Raw genomic sequence first — 21,672 nt, forward strand, 5'->3', positions numbered from 1 at the left:
GGACCGGCCCGGCCGGTACAATCGTCCTGATGCTGGGAGGGGCAGGACGGGTGTGGAAGGCCACCCAGGAGTCGGGACCCACTGGGCCGGCGGACTCCGAAGGGATGATCCATTTGCAGGCTCCCAGTCTACAGGCCGGACTCCCACTGAAGATGGCACTATTGTTCTATCCATAGGGTTTGAAGGCACCTAAGCGAAGTGTTCAAGGAGACTTTACAGAGTAAGTTTTGAAACTTATGGGAATTTCAGTATTTCACTTATTGAGGGAGCACATTCATAGGGCTTTTTCTAACTTCCCCAGACTTTTTGTTATCCCCAGTTGATTGCGTGTAGAGATTTTTAATAAAACCTTTAAATGAAAAGTGTGTGCTATGCTTCTCTTTTATTTATTTTTTAATACTTTTTTTTTCTCTATTGATACTAGAGAGAGGAAAGGAGAAATATGAGCGAGATCGATTGGCTGCCTCCTACATGCCCCTCATTGGAGATTAGGCCCACAACCTGGGCATGTGTCCTTACTGGAAATGAACCAGTGGCCTCTTGGTGCATGGGTTGACACCCAACCACTGAACCACACTGGCCCGGCTCTCTTTGATTTTTGAAGGACTTTTTTTGTTTTTTTATCCTCACCCGAGGACATTTTTCCATTTTTTGTTCAGATAGAATGGGAGGGAGAGAGAGACAGAGACATTGACGTGAAAGGGACACATCGAGTGGCTGCCTCCCCCACATCAACCAGGGCCAGGGACAAACTGCAACAGAGGTATGCACCCTTAGCAGGAACCAAACCCGGGTCTCTCTGGACCACAGGCCGTTGCTCTAACCGCTGAGCCAAACCGGCCAGGGCTGTAGGATGGTTTTTAAAGCTGGGGACAGCTGGGTCAGTGTGAATCTGTGGTTGAGCATAAACCCATGGACCAAGCGGTCACCAGTTTGGTTCCTGGTCAAGACACATGCCCAGGTTGAGGGCCCTCAACCTGGGGAGCATGCAGGAGGCGGCCAATTGATGTTCTCTGTCATCGATGTTTCTATTTCTCCCTCTTCTTCCCTCTCTCTCTAAAAAAAAAGCTGGGACAGTGAAGCAAGGAAGGGTCTAGGGTAGAAGCAACAGGAAAGAGACTAGGTGGGGAAATGAGCCTAGGCTGGGTGGCTCTGGCTCACTAAGTCAGAAAAAAGGGGGCCTTGGGGACAGGGTGAGGAGGTTAGTCCAGGACAAACTGCTGCTGCCCATTGCTCCCTGGTTGTAAGTCTCATGGAGTCCCTTAGAGTTTAGGAGATGCATGCCTGTGGGGGAAGAAGAGGTGGAAGGGAAAGGCACAGACATGCTCCTGGGAAGGGAGAGCATCTAAGGGGATGCAAGGAAAAGTAGGGCTGGAGAAAGCTACATGGGACAGAGTAGGACTGTTGGAAAACAGAAAGTAGGAAAAAACAAGTAGCTATGTTCTGCTGAAGAGCAAAGGGGTGGTCTACCTTACTAAAGATTTTCATTTGACAGAAAGCTGAAAAACTTTGGTATTTTTATTCAGACACGTATAAAAACAAAACAAAAAACTTCAGTAATAGAACAGACACCCCATTTCCCACCCAATGGGACAGAGATCTGAAGATGGATCCTCTTTCCTAACCCAACCAGAAGCTTCCCATTATTGAGTGAGAATAGCTTCTAAAAGTGGCTCTTGGGACCCTTGTGAATCTGCCCCTTGGGTAAGAAGTAGAGATCACTTACAGGATATGTAAATTATGGTTTACATAAAGATGTCCGCTTATATTTCCTTCTGACCACCCCCCCTCCTGAGATGAGAAGTCTGGGTGTAGGAGGCTGAGGTTGTTGGGGTTAGACTTAATTCAGTGCAAAAACAAGACAATGCCCCTACAAAGACTCTGGTTTGTATCTGTTTTCCTCGTAAGAGCACACAATATTAGAAGATTTTGAATCCTGGACCTATCACTTAATTTAATCTAAGGCTCAATTCCTTATTTGTAAAGAACTACAAATAAACTAGTCCACAGAATTGGCATAAAGATTAAGTGAGTCCGGCCGCTGTGGCTCAGCAGTTGAGCGTTGACCTGTGCACCAAGAGATCACCACTTCAATTCCCGGTCAAGAGACATGCCCAGGTTGTGGGCCCGATCCCGGTGGGAAGCATGCAGGAGGCGGCCAATCAATGTTTCTCTCTCTCTCTCCCTCTCCCTTCCTCTCTCTGTAAAATCAATAAAGGAAAAAAAAAAAGATTCAGTGAGATAATGTAGGTAAATTTAGCATGATGTCTGGCACCAAAGTAAATGCTCAATTAATATCTACTCCCGCCCTGGCCAGTTTGGCTCAGTGGTTGGAGCGTCGGCCTGCGGACCAGAGAGTCCTGGGTTTGGTTCCCGCTAGGGGCATGTACCAAAAAATAAAAATAATAATAATATCTACTCCTAACCTTTCTTTATAAGATTTTAAGTTTCCCATTCTTTCCAGGGGTTTAGAGTCATAGCCAAAATTTTACTTTCCTCTGCCAAGTTTTGTCCTTTTTCTTTGCCTTAGGAGTCTGATGGGAAACAAAGGCACACTTGAAAGCCTAGTCTCAACAAGTTAGAGACTAAGAGAAAGGGACATGATATGGGACTAATCATATGGATATGGGATATGATAAGGGAATAATCCTTCATATCTTCAGGGAGTTCCCTTGAGAAACCGGAGGAATGAGATTGGTAGAACACACAAAGCAGGGAAAACCTTCTACTTTCCAGGGATTTGGAAAGAAAAGAAAGTGCACAGCTGGCTGCGTACCACAATAACTTTGTGTCAGAGTTTAAAAGCCTCCAAAGGTTGAATGGAATTGTCTAGAACTGAGGAGAAATGGGACTGAGACATGTGAGGGAGAGGGACTAGGGAGAAGAGGGGTACCCTCTAGAGGCACTAGCTGCCATCAAATGCTCCCTGAGTACCTCAGGAAGCAGGGGTTATGTTCTCTGGGCATTAGCTTTGGGGAAAAGCCTGCTATGCCAGTAATCCGGGTTATCAAAGGCAGAGTCAGTGGCTTCTAAACTACGTAGAGTTTTAAGACGGGCATAATGGACGTGAGGAGCATGGTGTCCAGGACCCTGGAAAGCTTTCATCTCTTCATACCCTTGCTCAGCTGCTGGGCAGGCCCCCATGGCTGCATAATCCCCCCCAGGACCTCCTCCACCACGTCGCCTATTCATATATTCATAGTCCTCGTCTGGAGTTGTGCCAGCAGTTGGCATGATGGGCACAGGGTGGAGTGGGCAACTCTGTGTGCTGCCCAGAGAAGCACTGAGGTCTGATCCCACATCCATGTACTCGTAACCCAGCTCCTCAAGGGAACTTGGCCTAGGGGGACGAGGGGGACTGTGCCTTCTCCTCCGGTTCATGTATTCATACTCCTCATCTTCATCTTCTTCTTCAGTACCCAGGACAGAACTGAGACCCACAGAAGAAAGAGTGCCTTCTCGTGAGGATGGAGTACCTGGGGGTTGAGAAGAGAAGCCAGCTATGTGGAGACCTTCACGGTAATAGGCAGTGGGGAGTGGGTTGGGGGGAGAGTCAAGTACCTTTGAGGTGTGCATCTGGCATGACGTAACCATTGACATCCTCTTCCTCTAACCCTGGTGGGGAGAGTGGGGTGACAGGAGTAAGCAGGCTGTGGCGCTGGGAATGGTAGGCACTGTCTCCACGTGGTCGTGGGCTCCGGCTCCGGCTTCTACACATTGACACCTTCTCCTGGAGCTCAGCCTCAGAGCCTGTCACATGGCCCTCGGAGGACTCTGATACCAGGCGTCCCCGCGGCATTGGGTGTAGAGAGATTGGACGGGAGCACCGTTCACTACCACCACAAATTGCAGACTCCTAAGGAAGAAAAGAGTACATGGAGATTTACATAGAGATGAAGAAAGGAGACTGGACTGTTTATTGCCTTTTTTTTTTGTAGGACACTGATTAAATCTCAAAGGTTTCTAAAATCTCCTACACTACCCCTATCAATCCTAAAACACTCACACTCTGCCACCCTGCGTCTCAGCGGCCCCTTAAAGAGACAGACCTTACCTGGCAAGCTTCCCCAAGATTACTCTGGTTCATAGGCATATATCCAGATGATGGATTTAAAAGGCTCTGGCTCTAAGATGAAAAAGGAAAGAGGTTTAGACAAAGGGAGACATCTCATCATGGGTTCTCTTAATCTGAGTATATGTGGGGTTCATGAGGGCGCAGGTAGGAAGAGTGCTCAGGGTGCAGAAAGTCTTGGATAACTGGAAAGGGCCTTACCCCACGTGGCCGAGTAAGTGTTCCAACTGGCAAGCTGAGGGCAGAGCTGAGTGTTGTTGCCAGGTTATCCTCCTCTGCCTCCAAGTCCAGGTCTAGGTCTAGTTCTGGCTCCAGCTCTACTTCTTCCAGTTCCTTGTTTGTCAGAGCAGGGGGCTCTGCCCCAGGGGGAATTCCAGGTCCACTCTCTCTCTATGGAGGCAAGTGATTGTTAAGGTAGATCCTGGTTACAGCCAAGTCCCCTTTGCTCTAAATCTCCTTGACACCTCCTAATCCCTACTCACCTTTATGACCAGATACCGTGGTGGGTCTCGGGCCATCCTGGTGAACTCATTGGCTAGTTCTTTAAAGGTCGGGCGAATGTTCTCATCAATCATCCAACCTGGGGGTAAGATGTAGGGAGTAGAGCCATAAGAGGAGAGTAGAGTAGGGAGGAAATTCAGTTAGCAAATGGCTGGTATCAGCAGGTAACTCACACTTGACCATGACCATGTAGACATCAATGGTACAGATCTGGGGCTGTGCCAACCGCTCCCCCTTCTCTAGCAGGTCTGGTACTTCAGCCAATCGCAGCCCTGCATAGGGCTCTGCTCCGAAGGTCATCAACTCCCAAACTGTCACACCTGGTACAGGAAAACATGACCAGTTGATGGCAAAACAGTAGAAATGGGCATGAAGATGAAGAGAAGACAGAACTTAATCTGACATAATGATCTGAAGGGCTTGAAGATTCTAAGAAGGGGGGTTCTCAAAAGATAGCTGTGGAATTTGGGCCAGTGATGGCACAGTGGGCATTCAGATGGACTGACCATAGCTCCAGACGTCACTCTGGTGTGTGTATTTCCCAAAGTGGATACTCTCGAGGGCCATCCACTTAATTGGAGTCTGGGAGATTAAAGACAAAGGTGTTACCAGTTATTTTCACAAATTTCTTAGCATTTCTAAACTCAAGTTCTCTACATCCTTTTCTTTGTTGCTGTCTGAACTTATATTTCTGGCATCTTCAAACTCCCTTCCTTGAACTTCTTATGCTGCATCCGCTTCCCTCTGGAAGAGACCACTGACTGCTCCCTATCTCCATGCTTCACTCCAACCCCACCTCCTTACCAGCCCTTTGTGTCACCTACCTTGGCCTCACTGTGTAGTAGCTGTTTATCATCAGGGGGCAGCAGGTCAGCTACCCCAAAATCTGCCACCTGAACCTGACTGGGTGACTTGAGTAGCACATTTCGGGCAGCTAGGTTCCTATGCACCATACCATGCTCCTCAAGGTAGTACATACCCTATAGGAGAAGGAAGTATTCATAAGGTTGGGGAATCAATCCTTGAAATCCAGAATCACCCCAAACCCTAAAGGTACCACTCAGAACTTCAACCTCCCTGACCCCTGCCTGCCGGCCCCCAGTCAGGCAGTTCCATCATATTATTCCTCCAGGCTCCTCTCACCTTGGCAATTTGTACTCCCCAGTTGAGCAGCAGCTGTGGCCCCAGAGCACCCCGGTGTTGTCTCACATGATCCAGCAGGGATCCCAGAGGCAAGTATTGAGTGACAAGCTGCAAAGATGACCCTGGGCACAGTCCTAGCAGCCGTACAATGTGAGCATGGTCTAGGCTGCCAATAGCCAGCATATGCTAAGAGACACAAGAAGAGTTATCCAAGGAACAAACAGGTTCACATGTACCTAGACCAGGGCCCTCCTGACCGTTCCAGAACATCAACATGGCACACAGTATCTGCTAACACAGGACCATGCTTCTGTACAATTGTATGTAATAACATTGACCTCTTTCCTAGTGGCATACAGAAAACCCTTCCTTCACTTACATCTGTTACAGCTTGAAAACTTTGCCGTCCACTCTTGTCCTCGATGACTTTAATGCAGACTGGTATCTTTATTGATTCACCCTCAGGAATCCACACTCCCTGGGAATTTTTAAGCAGGAGTCAGCCTAAGGTAATTCTCCCCAGGCTAGTCCTTTTACTTTCTGTGGGTCACTCACTTTATGCACAGTTCCAAAGACGCCTGAGCCAAGTACTTTAAGCTTCCTCAGCTCTGTCTCCTTGAAGATTCTGGCCAAGACTTTGTTAGCCTTCTCACTGGGATCCAGAGGCTCTATGCTCTAAGAGGCAGATAGGAAGGAGATACTCAGGAAAGCCCATTTCAGTGACCCACTCTAACTCCCTCCTCCTATGAGGCTATCAAGAGCATCAGAGCCTACAAGGGTGGGAGCAGGAACAGGAATTGTCTTTAGTCTTCGAAAGCATTGTAGGCATATTGGGGAATAACAGACCCCAAGGACTGAGGAAGTTGTGATCATGAGATTAGGAATCAAGAGAGTTGGGTCTTTCCTTTGATGGGGGAAAGGAGTTGGTAATACAACCATTTGAATATTTTTATACAATTCTGTATGGTTTTCAAAGCACTTTCACATATACCATCCCCTTACAGCCATCCTATAAGGATGAATGTTAGTATTTCCTCTGCATACATTCATAAACTGAGGCACAGAAGGAAAGTAACTTATTCAAGAGTCATGTAGCAAATTAATGGCAAAATCAGAAGGAGAATGCATGTCTCCCATTTATTTCTAGTGGATCAAACTACCTCTTTGAAAAGAGGGATCAAATCTCTGGGGAAGGAGGAGGCTCTTAAAGAGTAATGGTATAAGGTAGTATAGGGTAGCTAGACACTCACCTCACCCCGTTCCAAGTAGCGCCTCATAGCCCTCTTATTCTGAATCCGCCGCCCACGCAAATAGAGAATAGTGCTGGCCAGGATCACAAAAATCACTACCAATCCTACAACCACTGCTAAAGCCATTGCCAGATGTGTTTTGCTGTGGGATAGAGAAACCCAGCATTACCCTGGGTCCACACCTCCCTTGCAAATGTCATCTATACCTGCACTAAAAGGTAGGGTGCGGATCTGGGGCAAGCAGTTAACATTCACATATCCTATATCCTTGAGCACTAAAGGGGTTAACCTAAATCTGGACTTCCTGAGGTTACTGCAAGTTAATTTAATTTTACTTTTTATCCTCACTCGAGGACATTTTTGCATTTATCCTCAGATAGAGTGGGAGGGGGGAAGAGAGAGAGAGAAACATCAATGCGAGAGACACATCGAGTGGTCACCACCCACCTGACCCTAACCAGGGTGGGAACAAACTGCAACTGAGGTACATGCCCCCAGAGGGAACCGAACCTGGGACTCTCTAGTCCGCAGGCCAGCGTTCCAACTGCTGAGCCAAACCGGCCAGGGCTGCAAGTTAATTTTAAAAGGAAAGGCCAGAAGTCTGGATTCTTGTCTCCCCAAGTCCAGTGATAATGAACAGTATATAAAAAGCCAGAATGAATAGACGCAACTCTTCCCAGAAGATAGCTGTCCTCTCCCTAGCTTCTCTCCCAAATATCCCCAGCTTCCTAAGTCTCCAAGCCCATCATACCTGATCAGCGCTGGAGTTTGGCCTAAACAGTCTTGCAGGTCTGGTCCCTTACACCTAGAGAAGAAAGTCACCTCCTTAAGTGGGAGCTGGAGAATCCCATGGGAGGCTCAATTCCAAAACTTACAGCATTATTTCGGACCCTACCACAGTATCCCATCCTGGAGCCCATGCATATCCCAAGATATGGCCTCCATCTCTAGCTTGCCCACCCTCCCTTAGTCCCTCTATTAAATGAAATGCTCAACTTGAGGTTATACCAGGTTCCCAAAATTATAGTATAATGTTGTGCTGTTATTGAGTATCCCTTTCTCCAATCCTTCACTATATAGCTGGGAGCAATTCTTTTCTTTTTTAATTTTTGGTTTATTCCTTAAATTGGAAAGTGAATTTTTTTTTTTGAATCCTCACCCGAGGATATTTTTCCATTTATCTTCAGATAGAGTTGGAGGGAGGAAGAGGGGGAGAGAGAGAGAGAAACATCAATGCAAGAGAGACACATCAATTTGGTTGCCTCCCACACAACCCAGACCAAGGCCAGGGAATGAAGCATAACCAAGGTACGTGTCCTTGACTGGAATTGAACCCGTGGCTGGTCGATGGACCAACACTCTAACCACTGAGCCAAACTGGCCTGGGATTTTTTTTTTTTTTTTTATCCTCACCCGAGGACATTTTTGCATTTTTTGTTCAGACTGAGCGGGAGGGAGAGAGAGGAAGAGAAAGAGAGAGAAACATCGACGTGAAGGGACACATCGAGTGGTTGCCACCCGCACGACCAACCAGGGCCGGGGACAAACTGCAACCGAAGTACATGCCTTTAGCGGGAACCGAACCCGGGTCTCTCTGTACCGCAGGCCGACGCTCTAACCGCTGAGCCAAACTGGCCAGGGCGGGGCTTTTTTTTTTTTTTTAAGTAATTTTTCTTTATTGGTTTTCGAGAGAGAGGAAGGAGAGCAATAGAGACAATGATGAGAGAGAACATCGATTGGCTACCTCCTGCATGCCCCCCACTGAGGATTGGGCCCACAATCTGGATATGTGCTCTGATCAGGATTCGAACCAGTGATTTCTTAGTGCATGGATTGATGCTCAACCTGTGTGCCACACCAGCTGGGCCTGGGAGTGATTCCTTTTTTTTTTCAATCCTCACCCAAGTATATTTTTCCATTTATCTTCAAATAGAGTGGGAGGGAGGAAGAGAGGGAGATAGAAAGAGGGAGAGGGAGAGAGAGAGAGAAATCGAAGTGAGAGAGACCCATCAATTTGGTTGCCTCCCGCAGGACCCTGACCAGAGCCGGGGATGAACCGCAACCGAGGTACGTGCCCTTGACTGGAATCGAACCTGCGACTCATTGGTCCACAGGACGACACTCTAACTGCTGAGCCAAACTGGCCAGGGTTGATCCCCTCTTCTTAATGTCCCATCACTGACCCTTGGGTGCAGTTCTCATGGCAGGGCCGACATTCATTCTGAGCATCTGCAAACTTGTATATGGGGCCCTTGGCACCCAGGACTCCATAAGGGCAGCTGCTCACACAGTGGGGCCCATCTCGAAAATGGACACACTGGGCACAAGCATCAGAGCCCTAAGTGGAAAAAAAAAAGGTCAGGACAAATGGGATCTTAAGGTCAATTCCATACCTCCCAGTAAGAACCAATCCAGACATTCAGGATCCTCCACCCACAAACCCTAGCATTATCTGGCCTCCCTGTGTTGGCCCTGAGGTTTGGCCATATCATTCCTTAGATCCTTCAGTGTTGCCCCGCCTTCTCTCCCTTAGACATCCTGGTGCTGCTACTGTACCGAGCCATTGCATGTGGCAGTGCCCTCCATCGGTTGGCATTCTGGGTGGCAGGAGAAGCATTCATCTTCATGGGCAAACTCACGAGGCTCCCTGCAGTGAGTAAAGGTCAGTAAAGGTGGGGGGCAGTCACTTTGAACAGCTCCATCCCAGGGTCCCATCCCTCCGCCATTCTTGACTTTGTCTCTCCCCATCATACCCATTCAGAAAGTTGCAGTGGGTCACACAGACACCTCCTCGGCTATAGTTTCGACAGGATAGGCACTGACCAGGGCCTGGGCCCCAGCATCCCCCAGAGGAGCACAGTGGGTCACATACTTTGCCCTCTGCCACTAGAAAGGAAGGGGTGGGTCAGGAAGAGTCTGAGGTCTCCTAACAAGCCCTCTCCTGAATACTTCCTCATCGTTGCTTCCAGCCTAACATCCCTCTCTCCTCAGCTCTATCCCCCACCCCTACTCCCACTTCCAGGGCAGAACAGTTTTTAATCCTTCTCCCCCACTCCCTCTTCCGACCACCCAGTGGGCCCTTTCCCTCACCACAGTCCCTGCGGGGCCGATTATGCTTGATGTCTAGTCTCTCTTCAGAAGGCCCTCGAAGCAGCCTGGTCCAGTTAAGAGAATGGTGGTAGCAGAGCTGCCGATTGGCACTTATGTAGATACGCCCAGCACTAATTTCTTTCAAGGATCGGAAGCCCAGAGATGTTATGTTCAAATTCTTCATAATCAATAGTGAAAACCCCCGGCTGAGAACAAGGAGACAGGATGAGAGGAGAAACTACAAAAGGAAAATGTACCATGCATTGGACTCGTTTTCATTCAACAATTTGCTCTGGGCTAGTCAGTCACACTAAAAGGGACTCTTCCTCCTGTTGCCTTTTTCCCATCAAACTCTCAGACTTTAGGCCCAGACAGGGTGGCTAAGTGGTTGAGCATCAACCCATGCACCAAGAGGTTGCAGATTTGATTCTTGGTCAGGGCACATGCCTGGGTTGAGGGCTCAATCCCCAGTGGGGGGCATGCAGGAGGCAGTCCATTGATGTTTCTATCTCTCTCTCCTTCTCCCTCTCTCTCTCAAAAAAGAAAAAATCAATAAAAACATTTAGAAAAAATAACTATCAGACTTTGGGTCTACTTATGAGAAAACACCTTCCTTGTATTTCACTCAAGGATGCCTAAGAAACAGGTTCATTACCTGGAGATGCTATCACATCCACACCTCTTACTTACTTGTAGAGGCTTCGGCCCCCAATGGTCGTCAGGTTGGAAAAGACACTGAAGTTGTGCATGTGGGGAGGCCAGGACTGAATGTTCAGGTAACCTGAGGGGTGGAAGAGAGATATATGAATGGATAGGCTTCTTCTTTTCCTCTTTCTCAGGTTCTCTTGGGCCTTCCCTTATTGCTTGAGATATGATTTTCTCAAGTGGTTATACTGCAATTTGTCCCAGTGGTTAGACCTATTCTTCTCAGAAAGGGCAGCTCTCCTCCCACTCACCTGTGATCTCCTGTACTGTCCGGAAGACACTGAGCTTCTCAGGATCCAGGGCAGGGATCTTGTGCCAGGGGTCTCTGAAGAGAACGGTAAAAAACAGTCAACAAGGTAGAGGTATAACCCAGTAGCAATAACAGCTTAGCCTCAGAACTTAGTTTCTTAAAAAAAAAATTTTTTTAATTGATTTTAGAGAGAAAGGAAGGGAGAAAGATAGAAACATCGATGAGAAAGAACATCAACTGGCTGTCTCCTGCATGCCCCCCACTGGGGATCGGGCCCACAACCTGGACATGTGCCCTGACTTGGAATCAAACCGGCAACCTCTTGCTATATGGGTCGACGCTCAGCCACTGAGCCACACTGGCCAGGCCAGAACTTAGTTTCTTTTTTTTTTCGCATTTATCCTCAGTTGGAGTGGGAGGGAGTGAGGGGTGAAGAGAAAGAGAGAAACATCGATGTGAGAGAGACACATCAAGTGGCCACCACCCACATGACCCCAACCGGGGCCAGGGACAAACTGCAACTGAGGCACATGCCCTTAGCGGGAACTGAAACCAGGACTCTCCGGTCCGTGGGCCGAAGCTCTAACTGGTGAGCCAAACCGGCCAGGGCCAGAACTTAGTTTCTAAATATCGTTCTCCACTAACAGAAAATAGAGCTCCTTAGAGAAATGGCTGGGGTGAGAGAAATACAATACGAGCCTACAGCATCTTGCTGAAAAAAGAAAGCAAGTGTTCAAATAATGACGGGTTCAAGCTCAAAGAACACAGAGACCAGCTTGAAGGGGCCCCCAAAGGCCAGATCAGAGACACCTACACACCAAAATGATGGTTGTAAAAGATTATACACCATTGAGTAAAACAAACATTCACACAGATTAGATAGACAGATAAATCAATAGATAGACCGGTAGAAAGGGAAGACTCTTCCTAATACGAGAATGCCAAGGAATAAATGCAGAAGAAATAATGGAAGTAGAAAATAATCACCTGGCAACTCTCATTATAAAATTAATTCAGGCAAAATCTCCACACAAGGTACTTACTAATTAATTACAAAGGGAAATATAGTAACTTTACAGTAGAAAAACCTGGCAGATACCACCTTAACCAAGTGGCCAGAGATATCATCACCAGTGATAGGACAAATCAACAGCGTATGACTCCTTGACAATGATGTACTGAGAATACATTTGTCCCTTTGCTCTTTGTGGCTCCATTCTAAGGAACAGAACACTACAGGAAATAGCTGGCAGATTTTTATCTAAATTTAAGGGAAAACTTTTAGAAAACTTGAAGGAGGACACAATGTTCCTGTCCCTTGCCACTCAGCTAGATGATGTCAGACTGCTTAGGAACATGTCTGAGGAGACTCCAGCCCTGGTGGGAGGTTGAGTTAAGCACTGTCAGGTCCTTTATGATTTCTAAGATTTTATGATTTCGATTCCTAATCAGCTTCACACATGAAGGGTTGAGCCAATACAATGAACTGTGAGGGGAGGGATGGAGAGGGGGATCAGGGAAGGAAGGTAGCTCTGCCCGTGTGGCTCAGTGGTTGAGTATCGACCCTTGCTTGCATCAGGAGGTCACTGGTTCGATTCCCGGTCAGGGCACATACCCGGGTTGTGGGCCAAATCCCCAGTGAGGGGCATGCAGGAGGCAGCCAATCAATGTTCTCTCTCATCCATGTTTCTATCTCTCTCTCCTTCCCCCTTTCTCTTTCTCTAGAATCAATAAAGAAAAAATGTTTTTTTAAAGAAAGGAAGGTAGAATCTCTAACCCATTGAGGCCAGTGATGAGAAAGTCCAGGTTGCCCAGGATCTTGGTGCAGTTCACAAACCCATCGATGTTGCTCGAGTCCACAGTCTGGAAGCGGCTCCCAGAGCCCGTACCTTCACAGGCTGCAGACAAAATAAGAGGCTCAATTGGGGTTGAGGTAGGGGGTTGAGTAGTTTCAGGGTAAAGAATGTCTCTTCACCAACTCCTTGCCATCTCCTACTTACCTTTGGGGCACAGCCCCCCACAAGGTTCACACATCTTGAGTCCATTTTTATCCACTTCCATCTTGTCAGGAGGACAGGCCCTGACACAAGACGTTTGATCCACCACAAAGTTATCTAGGAAAAAGGAGAGTACCCTTGGAATTGAGGGAGGAAAACTGCCTACTACCAGTGGAACTTCCTTGCTCCCTCCTGCTCTGCACTGGATTCCCCCGACCCACCACCTGGGCTTCCTTAAGTGCCGTGCTGTGGATTAGGAAGGCCCTTTGTTCCATGGAGCAGAACTAGGTGCAATTGCGGAAGTCACAGGCAAGTTCATGAGGGGATAAGACATAGGGGTCATTCACTGGGGGTGGGTGATGATCACAACCATTTGCCCTCTAAGGCCCCAACTTGATCCCTTTTGCCTCCTAAAATTTTGTCTAAAATCCTGGTTCCGTTATCATTGTTTCTTCCTTTCAAATACTTACGGGGACAGCTGGCTACACAAACTCCTCCATACTGGTACTTGGTGTGAGGATTGGGTTCCAGCTGGAAAGTCAGCTTGTTGTAGACGAGAGGCTGTGGACACTGGCGCACACAGGCTCCGCTGTCATTGAAGAGTCGGCAGGCCTAGGAACAGGGCAGATTCATAAAACTCACGTTGCATTATGTACCCTTACCCGCCCCCCCCAGTCTACATCCCCACTTCAGAACCCAGGCAAATGGTGCTAACAGTACGTACAAAGCAGTCAGTGTCCTGAGGGCCTGAGCAGCCCCCTGCACACTCATCATGGCAGCACTGGTTGGGGTTGGGCCCAAAGCAATGACCATTACACTGAGGGGCACAGATAGTCTTGGTCACTATGGAAGGAGAGAAAGTACAGCTGTCAGGGTTCTTAGGACTGCATCTTGAGGCCACTGCTCACCCTCTTGCCCTCCAGGCTCATCCCTACCCCCAGGGGTGACACAGGCTGGGGTGGGCAGAGATATGAACGTGTATGAATTTGAGGTTTTTAGAGGGCAGTAAACCCACATGTCTGGCAGTCTTCTGGTCCAGGACCCCAGCACCCCCCTTTGCAGTCCTCATGACACGGGGGACCTAGGTGGGAAGAAAAGTAACACACAAGGCCATTAGGAATGAGAAAGGCTTGCTTGAATCAACAGGGTATGATGTCAGCACACAGACACCCAAGTCCCAGGAAGCAAAGAGCCAGGACAGCACCCCTCCTTGACCGCAGAGCAGGGCGGGGCTCAAGTGAACCTGTCAACAAGGGGCGGAGCCACACCTCCTCACCACCCACAGGGCACCCACAGGGTCTGGGGCAAATGCCAAGCTCAGCCCCAGGCCCAACCCAGGCACTTGGTTCCTCCTTGGCAAGCTGAACCCGGTAGGACTGTATGCATGTGAGTGGACAGGCAGCAGCAGATTGCGGTCAGGGGTAGGTAGGTTCTAAGGAAAGGGGAGGTTGTTGTAGTGGAAAGCAAAATGGACGGAGGCCAGATGTCTGGCTTCCCCACTTAGTGCACAGAGTCTCTGGCCCCTTTTCTTGACATACTGCTTCTTTTGTCTGGATTCTAGGGGACTGACCTGCTCCCTTCTGGCAGGCTCCATGGGTCGAGGGCCTGAGGTGTTTGCTCAGGGGAGAGCAGGATTCGGATTAGGGATAATGATGATGGGAAAGGAGTCACTCTGGTTTGGTGGGGGCAGGGGAGCAGTCTGGATTATGGCCACTCACAGCTCCTGCCATTGTCCTTCACCACTATCTCAGCATCCTGGTCTCTCACGATGTCCCTCCAGTGAATTGTGTCCATGTGACAAAGTTTATCGTTCTTCTCAATATAAACGCCCCCTGACAGAATCTCTGAGGTGGAGAAGAGAAGTGACAGGGTAAGGGCTACAGCAGGCCTCCTTTCCCCTAACCTCCCCACCAGTCCAAAAGCTCTCCTGCCCCCACCCACAAGACTCAAGAGCAGGGGAAATGGGGCAGAATGATATGTCCAATTAAATCCAAAATGCAGAGAGGGCTCGCCTTGTAAGATAGAGGAGGAGCCAGGCTGAAAGAAACTCCTTTCTCAGACACCTGTCCAGATCCGGTTTAGCCAGTGGGGGAGGAAAAGGAAAAGGAGAGAAGATTCCTGACTCAACACCCACCCTTCCCCTGCCCTGTGTGTTTTTCACCCGACCGGGACAGGGAGAAGTAGAAGGTGGACAGGTGATATTTAACCCTTATACTCCTCCAGCTTGTGGGGAACTGTGAGGGGAGAGGTAGGATTCTAATTCCTGGGGAAGGAGGCATCACAGGGTACACTATACTTTGAAATTAGAGGAATGTGGTTAACAGATCCAGCTCCAATTCCAGCCCCACCAGGACTTAAGAATCCTCCCCCTGGGGCAGAAGCCACCAGCTCCCTATTGGGGTCCCAAAGGACTAGTGGACCTTTAGAACAGTGGTCAAAGTGGGGGGCACCTTGAAATGGGCACTTAAGAGTGAGCAGTCCCCGATCATCCTCAAGGAAGCACCTGCCAGCAGGTGGGCTGAGGGGCAAGACCAGAAGGAACCATCAGGAACTGACCAGTGAGCTGAGTAAAGCGGAGCTGGCGCAGAGCATGGCTGGAGTTGGTGTTATAGTTCAACATAACGAAGATGGCAAACTTCCCATCATAGACCTGGGTCCCCCGCACCACTCGGAGGTTAGGCAGTGGCAGTGTAGAGAACTCATTCATGGCCACGAGGACATAGCCAGTCACTTCTCGAATCCACTGTGATGGAGCAGATGGTGTCAGTAAGAGATGAGACAGGGCAAAAAGTCTCAATCCTCTCTTCCTCCATAAGGCATTAAGGAATCCATAACTCCTCTAATTCCCATTTTGGAGTAGGGAGTATCACACTTTTGTGTCCCTTCTGGCAGTGAAAACAGGGAGCAGAAATGAGCAAGGAATTCTAGTTCCCTACCCTTTCCTTCTCGGAGTTCCTCATACCAGGAAGGTGCTTGCTTAGTCCCTTACCCATTTCCCCCGCAGCCTCTCAGTCCTCACGTGTCTCTCTACATTCGTTTCAGGCACAGAACACCACGCAGCCCCAGCCCCCTTCTCACGGCCAGCCCCTGTGTATCCCTGGTTACAGAGATGAGACCAGCGGTCCCAGATTCCGGTCACTATCCCTATAAACACACACATTTGGATCTTAGGGACTTTTGAGTCTTGGGAAGACTAAACTCCAGAAGGGAAGGAAGCATCTGTGGGGAGGGGAAGGGGGAACAGCTTGAAGGAGGCTGGGCACTCTAACCTGCAGGAAGGAGAGGTCGGCATTGTGTCCTGTGAGCACAATCTCGAGGTTCCCCATCACCACCTCACACCTCTCGTAGAGCTTGTACAGTGTCTGGTATTGGTTCTCTGCATCGCCAGTCACGCTCAGACCATTCAGAGTCCCAGGACACACTGTTCAAAGTGGAGGTAAGAGTGGCAGAGGGCTGGACACAAGTTTTTAGCCCCATCCCCCCAAACCACCTCCTTGGTTGCCCTTTTCCAGTAATATTTCGCAGGATCAGAAGGCAAGAGCCTCCAACCCTCACGCCTACAGACAGACATGAAGGCCTATACTGGTCTAAGAGCCTGAACTTCTCTTCTCAGAATCCCCCTCACCGTCCCCCTAAACAGGAAGGTGAAGAGGTTTCCTTTTCCCACCAGACCTCCTCAGTGTCTCTTTCAGGTCCTAGGGGGTTAATCAATGAGGATGTAGGGTTTTTTCCTCCCCTCCCTGGAAAAAAGTTAGAAAAGGACACAACTTGGTTACCCTCCTCTTCCCCTCCCCCTCCAACCAGGGCTCTTACTCCTGCCTCTCTCTAGGTCCTGGAATAAATGTCTCTTTGGGGCTAGCACACAGCCCCTATTGTGTCTACTGAGGGTGGGATGGGGGCAGTGCCTGGGGCCACAGTCCAACCCACAATGAGGCGATTCTATATAGGAGGAGGGGGCTGCCCTACCCTGTCCCCAGACACCCTGTCCTCAGCAGCACCCCCCCCCCCTCAAGCCTTGGGCCCAGACAAGTGATCTCACTAGAGTGGGGAGCTCTGGTGGTGGTGGTGGGGTCAATGTGAGCATTGTCTTTAAAGCTGCAAGATAAGGAGCTAGTTGCCTACCCTGTAACCCCCTTCCTAAACTCTGGCTTCCTTCTCACTCCCTTCCCCAATCCCAACACACTCCAGGCCTCAGCACCACACTTTCCAATCTAGAATATTTTTCAGCAAATGCAGTTCTGAAGGGAAAGAGCAGCAGGCCCCCCCCCCCACGCGCCCCATTCTAAGCCAGTTTCATTGTCAGGAGATTTATTAAAAAGCTTTCCAATTCAGCAGTCCCTCACTGAGAGCAATCCTTCACTAACGTGAGGTAGAGCCTGGAATGGAGGTCCATGAGGTCTGTCCACCTTGGAGGACCTAGAAGCTATAGGAAATCTTGACCCTGAAGCCCTATCCCTATCTCTTTCCTCTCCTCAGTGAAAGGCTGTGTGTGTGGGGGGGAGATACCACCTGTTCCAACCACCCTTCCCTGAGGCGGTGGCAGCTTCAGTGCGAGGCAGGAGCAGGAACAGAGGGAAGGAGGGAAATTGGTGAGGCCCCAACCCCTCCTCCTAGAGACACCCTCACTCTGACCACTTGACCTTTGAGGGCACCCATTCGCTGTCACTCCCCACAGTTCACAAAGGGAAGGGGGTACACAAACAGACCGGCAGCTCCCAGAGGAGCCTGGGAACTCCAGGGTCCTTGGGCTGAAAAGAAATAGACTAGGAGGGTTAGTCATTTCTGGAACAGCCCCACCCCAACCCCCTTCCTGGCAGGACACCCCCTCTTCCAAGTCAAGGCGCCAACCCTTCTCTCCAGATAAGGGAGGAGCCAAGATTTCTGCACAGGGAAGTGATGTGTGTGTGTGTGTATGAACACGCACTCACACGACACACATACAGAAGAACATGTACATAGCTCCCATGCTGGCCCAGAAATCCACACTGGTTCTTTCCTTGGGTTTCTTTAGCAGAAGATATTTCGGGTGGCCCCATCCATCCCACCTGCCCATTGTGCAGACTTTGAGTGTGTGTTTGGAAGGCTACAGTGTTAGAGGTCCCAGTTCCCTGCCACCCAGAGGATAAAGTCCATACTACATAAACAGGGAGCAAAGGGCCTGGGCAGGAAGAGAGTATGAACACCTCTGAGGAGGAACCAGGGAGCTTGGGGGAGGGGACAAGTGGAGAGGAATTATAAAAATCCTTTCAGTACTCAGGGACCAAAGCACAGGGAGGGGCAATGTCACAGGCCCTCCTTTGGTAGAGAGCACTGGGGTGGGTCACAGCAAGAATCTCCAGCCCCTCCTCAACCAGCGGCCTCCTCTCCAACATCCCCCACCCCCATCACTGCCAGGACAAAGGGGCTATAGAAGGACTGAGACAGGGCCGGATGCCCAGAGGCTGCAGGATCCAGATAAAGGGTAAAAACACCCAACCAGCCTGCCCCCTGGTTCCCTCGGGGAAGGTGGCCAGGATCCGAAACTCCTGGGTTCCTGGTTGAAGATTCCGAGGATCTGGAGGGGACAGTGATAGTCACTCTACTCTGTCCCTCCTACTCTAGTCCCCAGGCCCTCCGCCCTCCACCAGCTGGGAGTGTTGCATCTCAAGATCCCAGGGTCTAAATTTAGGCCCAGCAACTGTGGGAGAAGCACAGGTGTTTCTCCCACTCCCACTCTGGGGAAGGGGCCCTGGACGTGCCAAACCCCAAGCTGAGATCTGGGGGGAGGGGAGATCAACAGGATTCCTCCAATGCCAGCAACACCAGCACCCTTCAGGTGTCCATGGTCCCAGAGATACCCCAAAGGGTTGAGCTCAGATGGCAAGGGAGTGGGAGGAGGAACAGAAGAGCAATCTGACTCCTCTAGACTCATAGAGACAGACAATAAACAGAATGGAGGTGAGAGTGAAGCTGAGTCTAGGCAGGATTCCCCAGGCCATGAGGCCCAGAAGGTGGATGAGATACCCTGTCAGCCCTCAGGTTGGGGAGAGAAAAGACAAACTGATAAATACAGGCCAGAAGTCCTTGACCCTACAGCTCCAGGCTCAGAGCCTTGTACATAATAGATGCTCAATAAATTTTAGTTGATTTGATCTGGGTCTTGACAAAGATAGGCTGGTGAAGTTGGGGCCAACTAGCTTTTTAATTTTGAAGGAAAGAGGACGGCCATTCTCTGTAATGGCCTCTCCCCTGATGTCACCTGTACTTGGCTCTCTAGTTAATCTCGGTCTTCCCCAGGGCAGGCTCACTCACGGAAGAGGAGGTGCCGCTCTTGTTTTCCCAACACTAAAGAACAACAACCCCCTCCAACCCTTCCACAGCTCCTCCCTGTCCGTCGGCAAAACAACAAAATTGGAGGTTGATGAAAACCTGGGGGCGAGGGAAAGGAGGTTGGGGAGCAAACAGACCCCCACCTTTCTCCAAGATCGCCACCTTTAATCTCACGTTTAGAGTGGAAGTCCCAGCTCCCCTCCCTGCAGGGCCCCCCCGAAGTGTGAATTGTTTCGGCATCAGTCCTATAGGAAGGGACAAATTAGGGAGCCGGCGACGCACTGGGGAGGAGGTAGTAGTGGAGCGAGTGGTACAGGAACCTGAGCCTGATGGTCCCAACCCAGGTGGTCCCACCGGACGCAGGGTCAGCACCCCAGCCTCGCGCCGCCCGGTCTCCAGCCGCTGCCCCGGGACTCCGCGCACTCGGTTCGGGGCCCCAGGTTCAGAGCCTGCCGATGCTCCCGCGCCGCTTACCTGACTGCGAGTTGCCCACCTCGGAGCCCCGGGCCAGGGTGAGAAGGAAGCCCAGCACCTGCAGAGCCCCGTTCGCCCTCATGACTCCAAGAGGAGGTGCGCGGAGCCCAGCTGAATCGGCCCGGGGGGCCCCTGGACTAAGACATCGAAACGGAGCCACCTGAGTTCCGGCGAACTGGTAGCGGCAGAGAGGAGTTGCAAAGTGCAACCGGAGCCGGAGCCAGAGTCCGGGGCGGGATGGCAGGGGAGGGGTGTGTGTCTGAGAGAGGGAAGGAGGGAGAGCAGGGGGAGCGCAGGGGGAGGGGGTGAGTCACGGCCGCGCCCCCGCGGGCGTGAGGCTGGAGTGAGTACGGCGGGAGCCTCCACCCGCCGCCAGCGCGCCCCGGGCCCACGGCCTCGCCGCTGGGCCACGCGGGTCGAGGAGGGTCTGATCCGAATTTTTATTCCGGAGTTGGACTAAGGGGAGGTCAAGATTCCAAACGCCCCGAGTGCCTGCAGAGGGGTAAGGTAATGGGGGTGGGGAGAGCGCGCCAAAGCCCGGCCCCCTGAAACTTGGCCTCGCCCATTAACCAAATCACTCAACTCCCCTAGCCGGTTAGGTCACTTGGGGGACTTTTCTCTCTGAATGTGAATGTTTCTCTCTGAAAAAAAATGTGTTGTTTTTTTTTTTTTTGGGGGGGGGGGAGTGTTTTTGCCTCATGCTCAGGTCACCTCAGTTTCCCCGGAAACCCCTCGAAACCGCATAACATCTACCCTGCCGGGGAACCCGAGCCCCAAGGCCGCGTGAAATTGCACTGTCTCCGGCCGCTTCCTCCTCCAGACCCGGCGCCGGCCCGGCCTCTCCCGGGGATTTGGCTGGGGGGCGGGGGTGGTTTCCAGCCTGGGAACAGACCCGAAGCCCGCCTTTCCACTTCCACCCCGGGAGGGGCTCCCGCACCTGTCGCTGTCCCCTCTGCTGCCCCCCACGGCCGCCTGGGAGAACAGCTGCCTCCCCTTTCAAAAGAGTCTGACCGCGCCGTCGGGGCGGCTGGAGTTCGGCTGCTCTTCTGGGGACTTAGATGGGCACACTGTCACCACAAGCGCTCACACCTTCCCAGGCGCCTTCCAAGCCCGGGCTGGTGCTGGGAAGGAGGAGGAGAAGGGGGCGGTGAAGCAGGACGTGGAGAAGGCACTAGACACTGCGTCCAGGATGGCCTGGATCCCTGGCACCTCCAGCACCAGCTCCCGCATCCTGGCCAGAGGCGGTCGCGTGCACCGCGAGTGGCTGCCCAAAAGGTGGCCACTTTGGATGGATCCGCCGGTCGCCCCCTGGTGCCCAACCAGCGCAGTGAGGCCCCCAAATTGGTATTCCGGATCTCGCCCAGAGAATCTAGTTATTTTATTCGGAGTTTCAAGCCTGAAGACGTCAAGAACGGTTGAGCCGTATTGAAGAAAATTTTCACCTCTCACTCCGAGCCAAGACTACCGGCTAAAATTCTTTACATTTACTCTGTATTGATATACACCCTAGAGGGCTCACTCTCTGCTGCAGGCTTACCTTTGCTCTAGGGTGTTGGCCGTGTCCTGACTACTGCATAACAATCCTAATATAGTAGTAATAACGTCAGCGATACATTAACATATACATGCATAAACTACTTCATTTGCAAGTGTTTCCCACAACTCAGAGAATGTTTCACTTAACATAAAAATGTGTGCTAGGCAGGCATTAGTCTACATTTTATGGAACTGGAAATGTGTGACTTCTCCAAGGTTATCCACTTGGTGACAGTGGATCAGGAGGAGGGGCTCAGGTTTTTGCCTAGGATTTCTTATGTCACATTGAGACTGAAGCTTCATCTGCTCAGAATCAAACTCCCATCAGATAACAACTAACACCAT

General features: G+C 50.5%; 1 protein-coding gene and 1 long non-coding RNA gene across 2 annotated transcripts; one reads left to right on the forward strand and one right to left on the reverse strand.

Moving 5' to 3' along the window:
* Positions 1-17: 17 nt before the first annotated feature.
* LOC118624258 lies at positions 18-9,593 on the forward strand. The gene is made up of 3 exons (XR_004958348.1): positions 18-220; positions 3,417-3,519; positions 9,500-9,593. It is a non-coding gene; the product is annotated as an uncharacterized LOC118624258 (long non-coding RNA).
* Positions 2,391-19,975, reverse strand: ERBB3 (erb-b2 receptor tyrosine kinase 3). The gene is made up of 28 exons (XM_036252395.1): positions 19,792-19,975; positions 16,278-16,429; positions 15,565-15,751; positions 14,727-14,852; positions 14,024-14,089; positions 13,733-13,851; positions 13,479-13,620; positions 13,012-13,125; positions 12,789-12,909; positions 11,013-11,086; positions 10,747-10,837; positions 10,057-10,262; positions 9,720-9,852; positions 9,523-9,613; positions 9,150-9,304; positions 7,718-7,771; positions 6,967-7,108; positions 6,272-6,391; positions 6,096-6,194; positions 5,717-5,902; positions 5,398-5,553; positions 5,080-5,155; positions 4,747-4,893; positions 4,555-4,652; positions 4,274-4,462; positions 4,055-4,126; positions 3,562-3,856; positions 2,391-3,476 (listed from the first exon to the last, which is right to left on the reverse strand). Exons 1-28 carry the CDS (start codon positions 19,871-19,873, stop codon positions 2,950-2,952), a joined length of 4,020 nt encoding a protein of 1,339 aa, XP_036108288.1. The 5' UTR covers positions 19,874-19,975; the 3' UTR covers positions 2,391-2,949.
* Between the last annotated feature and the right edge of the window lie 1,697 nt (positions 19,976-21,672).

Source organism: Molossus molossus, unplaced genomic scaffold (genome assembly GCF_014108415.1).
Source record: "Molossus molossus isolate mMolMol1 unplaced genomic scaffold, mMolMol1.p scaffold_m16_p_10, whole genome shotgun sequence".
Classification (NCBI taxonomy): Eukaryota; Metazoa; Chordata; class Mammalia; order Chiroptera; family Molossidae; genus Molossus; species Molossus molossus.